The sequence below is a fragment of the Capsicum annuum genome, chromosome 11 (assembly GCF_002878395.1).
Source record: "Capsicum annuum cultivar UCD-10X-F1 chromosome 11, UCD10Xv1.1, whole genome shotgun sequence".
Lineage (NCBI taxonomy): Eukaryota > Viridiplantae > Streptophyta > Magnoliopsida > Solanales > Solanaceae > Capsicum > Capsicum annuum.
In genome coordinates this window covers 199,861,623-199,869,417 of record NC_061121.1, presented here as the reverse complement: position 1 = coordinate 199,869,417, position 7,795 = coordinate 199,861,623, and the positions used below count along the sequence as shown (strand labels likewise).

The 7,795-nt window shown below is 31.9% G+C and overlaps 1 protein-coding gene across 1 annotated transcript; it reads left to right on the top strand.

Annotated features, from left to right (window-relative positions):
• The first annotated feature begins 1,778 nt into the window (after positions 1-1,778).
• LOC124888946 lies at positions 1,779-5,241 on the top strand. The gene is made up of 5 exons (XM_047400230.1): positions 1,779-1,942; positions 2,044-2,170; positions 2,255-2,293; positions 2,426-2,548; positions 5,011-5,241. Exons 1-5 carry the CDS (start codon positions 1,779-1,781, stop codon positions 5,239-5,241), a joined length of 684 nt encoding a protein of 227 aa, XP_047256186.1.
• The last annotated feature ends 2,554 nt before the right edge of the window (positions 5,242-7,795 follow it).

Genomic DNA, 7,795 nt, shown 5'->3' with positions numbered 1-7,795 from the left:
AGTCAACATAATTATTTTCTCATTATTTTGAAACTCATGTCATGTCCCAAAATCATAATGTGGACCGTAATGACAATGGTGGTGTTGTGGAAGATCTTAAAGGAAATGTTTCAATATTCTCCCATCCAATTCAACTTTGGGGAGAAGCAAAAAAAAAAAGAGATTTAACATTAGATGAAATCAAAGCAGTCTAAACTTACATTTTACTAAATTGTGAGGAGGTTGAGCCATTTGTGAGGTAACCAAATTCTCTTAATAATAATAAAATCTATTTTTATATTGTGACTTCTCTTATTTAAATTATTTTGTTGCAATGAAGTATGTACCTGCAATGTTTGGAAGAAGAATTTTGAATCTCTCTCAAAGTGAAATAAATGAGAGTCTTGAAGAAAATTTTGCTATATGGTTCAAGGAATATGTAAGATTTAAATAAATATTAACTTTCATATAATGATGTACTTAAATTGGCTTCTCAAATTTTACTAAATATTTGATTTTTTTAAAATAGGCTCGGTGCAATTTCATTAAAAATAAATACTTGCATAGTCTTGATCGTGGACAATTAATATGAGCTACATGCCATTCTGTTCATTTTATTAACGGATATAAATTTCACACAGAAGGTCATGGTAGCGTGAGATCAACAATGAATAGTGGAGTTTGTATCTCGAATTCAAATTTTGGTGATTATTATGGATGAATAAAAGAGATTATACAAGTGGAATACCGTGAAGCACCTTTAAAACAAATTGTGTTATTCAAATGCGAATAGTTTGACCCAATAATGGATGTCAGTGTTAAGAAGCATAATCAGTACAAATTAGTTGATATTAACCATCGCCGTCCGTATAAATAGTATGAGCCTTTTATTCTTGCAATGCAAGCAACTCAAGTATGTTATGTACCTTATCCATGCAAGAAAGGACATGAATGATTGGCTAACTGTATTGAAGGTCAAACCTCGAAATGTTATTGAATTACCAGTTAAAGGAGTGGTGACAACTTCAGAACTGAATGTTCCTTTTCAAGTTGAAGAATTTGAAGTCCATAAGATAGATATGTCTGTTTCTATAGATGAAGATATTCTATTGCATGATCCAAATAGGGGTGTTCTTGAAATGAATGAACCTCTTAATGATGGTTTATTTGAAGAGCATCATGAAATCCAAAATGGATCCACAGAAGAAGAAGAATATGAAACTGGTGAAACTGAGGAGGATGATGAAGAGGAAGAGTTTGAAAAAGATATAGATAGTGACTAGAGCTTGTTAAAAAATCTGCTATTTTATCTTTGTTATATTTTATTTTTAGTAAGGAGACATTGGTAGTGACTAGTGCTTGATAAAAATTTGCTATTTTATCTTTGTGTTTTATTTTTGGTATTGACTTCTCCAAATTATTATCATTTTCTTAGTTTTTGCTTTCCTTTTATTAATCTGTTAGTTTTTCATATCACATCATTTTTAATTTGGATTTTAATAGTAATGATCTAATGACACCGTTATTTTTTTTTTTTTGTAGATATGACTCGAGGTGGATATCGTGTAGGTAAGTCCTTAGGTAGGAGTAAGACTGCTAATCATGCAAAAATTTCTTCTATTCCAACTCTAGTAATTGAACAGGATAATACCACTTCCATTTCTATCAGTCTGGCAAACGATCAAACACTACTACTCAATAGTACGCCATCGATTCAGACATTGGGAGAAAGAAATACCTTGGTTATTCTTAAGACATCTCCTATTTCACCTAACAAAAGCAACCCAATAGGTTAGAATATGAATTCTCAAAGCAACACAACAGCTGAGGAAATATCTAGTCAGAGAAATGTATCTGGTTTAGCTGATTCCAGTTTTAAGCAATGGTCGAACCCTTATTTTTCTGACTTCTTCAGGGTTAGTACTTACTATTTATATTTCATCAATGTTCTTGCTGTCTATTGGTGATTGTTAGTTGATAAGCAATGCCTAAATAGCTTTTGTGATTACTATTTTTGTACACAAATGTTGTAGTGTTATTGGTGTTGGATTTGATGTTGTACAGGTTGAAACCTTCTTCAAAATGCTCCATTTCAATTACATTATCTTTCAAAAGTGAAGTTGATTCCAATGGGATCAACTGGAAAGGTGTCTCAGAAGATGTCATAGATGGTTATTTTGGAGAGTTCAAGGTATGTTTTTTAAAATAATAATCGATATCAATTGTTTGAGTTTGCAGTTAATACTTAATTATTTTACTTTAAACTGTATTGTAGAAGGATTTCTATTGGGATGCTTCCATTAGTGAAGACGTGGTGAAGCAATAATGGTTGAAGAAGGCTGCATTATGCTATAAAAATTTCATTTCTAATATAAAAAAATATAGAGCTATATTTCAATCAGAATTTGTAAGTGATCATGTGTGGGAAAAATGAATGGAACTTTAGGAAAGTAATGACTGTATTAAGACGTCTAAGATAAATTCAAAGAACCATTGTGGTGGGCGTGAAGTAGCTGCTGGGACACATACAGGTGGCTTTAACATAGATGGAGAGCACTGGAAGAAGCTTGTAAGTATTGGTTATTATTGATTATATGTGAATCTGAGAAACTAATCTTGTTGCTGTCCACTAATTTTATTTGAATGATATGGATGGTACTTTTTGCTAGACTTGTCATGACTGCTACTATGGTTGTGTCTTTATTGTTGTCCACTGATTTTATTTGAATGATATGGATGGTACTTTGTGTGAATTCTTGTCTTTATGGGCTGCACTTCTTGTATGACATTGAAAAATATAGGACAAGTTAGTGTAGCTTCTTGGTTGTGATGAGGATAACATTAATATTCGAGCAACTAATCTTGTTGTTGTCCACTAATTTTATGTGATACTTTTTGCTAGACTTGTCATGGCTACTGCTATGGTTGTGTCTAAGTTGCTGTCCACTGATTTCATTTGAATAATATGGCTGGTACTTTTTGCTAGATTTGTCATGGCTGCTGCTATTGTTGTGTCTTTATTGTTGTCCACTGATTTCATTTGAATAATATGGCTGGTACTTTGTGTGAATTATATGGCTGGTACTTTATCTGAATTTTTACTTTTATGGGTTGTACTTCTTGTATAATATTGAAAAATATTGGACTAGTTAGTGGAGCTTCTTGGTTGTGATGAGGATAACATTAATATCTGAGCAACTAATTTTGTTGCTGTCCACTGATTTTATTTAATACTTTTTACTAGACTTGTCTTGGTTGCTGCTATGGTTGTACCTAAGTTTCTATCCACTGATTTTATTTGAATGATATGGCTGGTACTTTTTGCAAGACTTGTCACGGCTACTGCTATGATTGTGTCTTTATTGCTGTCCACTAATTTTATTTGAATGATATGGCTGGTACTTTGTGTGAATGATATGGCTGGTACTTTATGTGAATTCTTACCTTTATGGGCTACACTTCTTATATGGCATTGAAAAATGTAGGACAAGTTAGTGTAGCTTCTTGGTTGTGATGGGATAGAACTAATATCTGAGCAACTAATCTTGTTGCTGTCTATTAATTTCATTTGAATGTATGTAAGTGGATCTTGATTGTTTTTTGTTGAAATGGTTGATTTGGGGTTGCTGTAATTTGTAATTTTCTTTATGAATTTTGTGACTTTCTCCATTTCTTACACATTTCAAAGTTCACAACATTGAGGGAAAAAAAAAGAGCAATCTTGATATTTGTTGCTATGTTCTTAAATTTGTGTTTGATGGTTGGTATATGATATATGATCATGTAAATAAAAGGGTGTTTGGTTATACTAAAAGAGATTATTTTCTTGGGGGAAAATTAGTGTTGTGTTATTACAAGTTATTTTCCTATGATTCTCAGTACTAGATAAAGTCTGAATGAAGTTACTTTTTTATATGTTATTTTTAGGATATCTGTCATAGTATGTTATTTATTGTGTTTTGATTATCGCGCACTATTTGATTGTTGATTGGGCTGCTGCTATGCCCTTTTGGTTACTGCTAGCTATGTTTGGGCTGCTAGCTATATTTGAATATGCTACTGTCATGCTATTGCTGTTGCTACCTTGTTTGAATATGGGTTCCATTTTGGATGATTCTTTAGAGTTTGAGAGTTGGTTAGTACTTATGCTACTGCTATTGCTATTTATATGTTACATGAGTTTGAGAGCTGGTTAGTATGTATGCTACTGTTGCGGCTGTTTATGTGTTTTGACTTTGGGAGTTGGTTAGTATGTATGCTACTGCTGCTGTTGTTTATGTGTTCCATAATATGTGTTCCGTAATATGTGTTCCATTTTATGGCCTTGTTTATGATTAGTATGCTAATGTTGCTGCTGCTAGTTATGTAAATAGTTGTCATTATATTTGAATTAATGCCATTGTCTCATAATCATAAGAGGTTTAAATATGATTTTTTTTTTGTGTTTTGGGGGTGTAACGATGTTTCAAGATAAATATTAAGTGGGTTATGGATTTCCAAGATAGAATGGAAACAAATGATGTTTCCAGGTGCATAGGAAACAGAAGAAACAACTATGCACGTTGAGTTTCCTGCAAGCAGCTGGGCTAGTTTTTTTTTTTTTTTGATTTGCTGCTATATATGTGTCCTGCAAGTCTTTCTTTCAGTTTTCTCTTTGTTTTGCTCCTATGTCAAGAAGTTTGGTGACATTTTCTTGCTTAGAATGGGACAAATAAACTTGGTGGTTGTTTCATGAATGGGGCAAAGAAACTTGGTATGTATATATTCTTTTGGTTTGATGCTATATACATTGGCCTAATTCTAAACCTAAAATTCTATATAGGCTCTTAAAATAGGTCGAGATCCAACTCCAAGTGAGTTATATTTTCACGTCCATACACATAATCATGATGAAAAATCTTTTGTTGGTGAGCTTTCCCGACTTCTACATATAAGTCCATAATTTATATCTAATGATATGAGACTCTTCTCTTGTTTTTCTTTTGTTTTGACATGAACTTGAGTCTATATTAATAACTCTACTTGTTACAGGAAAAACATGAAGAAATTATATGGAAAAAATTACAATGTGAATCTGAAATTGATCAATTGAAAACATATTATGAAGCTGCGGGAGGAGCAAAGAAGAAAAGATTATTTGGTCTTGGGTCTGAAGCTGGCAGTTACTATGGGAAAAAAATTTGTGCCTGCGATGCCTCCTCATCATCAGTACCACCTTCGATTTCTTTAACGACATCAAATTTGGAGGAGTTTGTGAAGTAATTGATTCCGGCATTTACTACTCATTTTCTTTCGGTAGTTATTGAGCGTGTTGGTGGTATTAAGGTACAAGAAGGGGCCATGCTAGATCCTCCTCCTACTAATGATGATGATGATGTCGACATTGATTCCTAGCTTCATAGTATTTGTAGTCCTTGATCATTGCATTAATTTTTGATAGACTATTTTGTGTGGAAGTACAAAACATTTATGTACGTAGTAACAAATACTAATTTTGATAGATGTTGGTTTGACATTAGTTTTTGTTTGACAAAATATTTGAAATTATGGATTTTTGGACACAATTATAGTGCATTTTGCTATCTATATGAATGTTGGTTATTTTAATTATTCTATAATTTACGTGTTTCAATTATTTTCCTACAAAATTATTAGCGACAAAAATTTAGCGATTAATATTTGTCGTTGCTACTGAAAAACTTTAGAGACGAAAAAATTTAGTTGCTAAAAAGGGCTGGTATTACCATAAATATTTAGTGACTAACTTTTGTCGTTGCTACTGAAAAATTTTAGCGATGGATGAATTTGACCGTTACTTAGTCGATCAAATCATGTTGCAACGGATCAACGATAAAATATTCAGTCGTAAATTTAACCATGATGAAAATGAATTTTAGGAATAGCAATAGACTAATCCGTTAGTAACAACAACGACTAAAATTATTCATCGCTTAGGGGTCAAAAATCAATATTTGGTCGCTATGAGGCTAGCAACGAGTAATATAGCGACAGAAGCAGATCCATCGCTATTTCTATTTAGCGATGGAATTTTATATGATAGCAATGAAAAGTGCATGTCGCTAAACACAGTTTTATTTATAGTGCTATGGGCATATTCGAGCAAGAGATTGTATGTCTTTTTACCGTATTTCACATTTTCATCTTCATCGAAACATCGAATGATGATGTAGGATGAAGCTTTTAGTTTGTTCAAGATATTTGTTCTATTTTTAGTGCAATCGACTTTTCAACTAGTTTGATTTGACTATTGCTGCTATTACATAATTCTTGGAGGAGAGGGCGTAGTCAAATGCACCGGGCCATTTGATCCAACCCAAGAACATACTGTTTTTTTCTAATGCATGTTGTAGTCTTGCTTCTTTTAATTTAGTATTTTAAATGAATGATGGAGTTAAGAAGCTGTATGTAGGTTCGTGTATATATAGGAAAAGTTTCAACCTTTCCCAACTCACAGTGAGCTACGTTTTTCTACATCTGATTGGATTGTAACTTCTTGTGAAAATATGTGAGTTAACTAGTAAACAATCAAACACAAAGCAAATAGAGAAGAAAAATTAAGCCTAATCCTCCAAGCAAAAGCTGAAAGAGTCTTTCTATATATAGATCTCGAGTAGTCTCAAACATACACCAAAATAGTTTTTCGCAATCCTACAAGGACATATTCCTTTCCCAAATCTATTATGATAATGGATTTCCTAAACAATAAGGATTATGAGTTTCCCAATTTAATTTGAATCCGCTGGAAATTTCTGTTTTAGTCTATTTTTGGCTATTAGGAAATAAATTGAGTTTTTTCACACTCTCCCATTCATAAAATTCTCTCTTTTTCTTTGATCTATTTATCTGATTTTTAACATGCTCGCTCCTCTCTTATAATCACTTTTTTTTAGCACTTGTATCTCGAAGTAGTTTGGAAGTTGATCATCATCTACTTGTCTCCTAGTTTGCTGCCCCTGGAAAGGTTAATAACATCTCTTCGTCCATCTATTTTTATTTCTTCAAACTCTTGTTGTTTACAGTGCTAACTCTACCATACAAACATAATAGGCAATCACTCCTTTATTTGGGTCCTCATTTTTTTTAAGTAATAATAGGTTATATATATTTTATGAAACGATATTAAATACTATTTATAGAAAAATAATCTTTTTATATTAAAGAAAATAATTTTTAGAAGTAGTTTGATATATCTAGAGTACTATGACTCAAGAAATTAAATGGATTGATTAATTATTAGTTGAAAAAAGAATTATTAGAAAAATCGATTATATAAAAATCATTAAAAACTTTGCATCTCAAGAAATTAACAGAAATAGATTTTATAAAAAAATTCCTTAAAATTTAAGGCCTTCTTTTGATGGTCTTAGACCATTAATGTGCCGCCCTTCGTGGTTTAACATTTAAGTTATTGGTAGAGTTGTTACTTTACCTGTCTGGCAGAGTTCTCTTATGCGTTTGATTGAAGTTTCTAGTTTTTATTATGGAATAGCTTATTATGGTTGACTACTATTCCGAGTTAGTCTGATTAACCTTCAAGAGGTATACTTTAAAAGGATTAGTGTGTCTGTTTGGGATTGTTTATTTCCCTAAGAATTTATTTTTCGAAAAAAAAACTTTTTTTTTGAAAAAAATGGTGTTTGATAAACTTTCAAAAGTTCTTTTAAAAAGCAGTAGAGGCAATTTTTCTGCTTCTGTGAAGAAGCAAAAAATTTCTGCTTTTCAAAAAAAGCAGAAACAGAAGAAGAAAATTATTTTTTTATGACTAAAATATCCCTATCACTCTCTCTCTCTCAAA

Bases quoted from the DNA above. Each gene is read 5' to 3' on its own strand.
- LOC124888946 (XM_047400230.1), top strand. From the start codon at position 1,779: ATGAATTCTCAAAGCAACACAACAGCTGAGGAAATATCTAGTCAGAGA. The intron at 1,943-2,043 runs GTGATTGTTAGT...GATGTTGTACAG, and splicing joins AATGTTCTTGCTGTCTATTG to GTTGAAACCTTCTTCAAAAT. The intron at 2,171-2,254 runs GTATGTTTTTTA...ACTGTATTGTAG, and splicing joins GTTATTTTGGAGAGTTCAAG to AAGGATTTCTATTGGGATGC.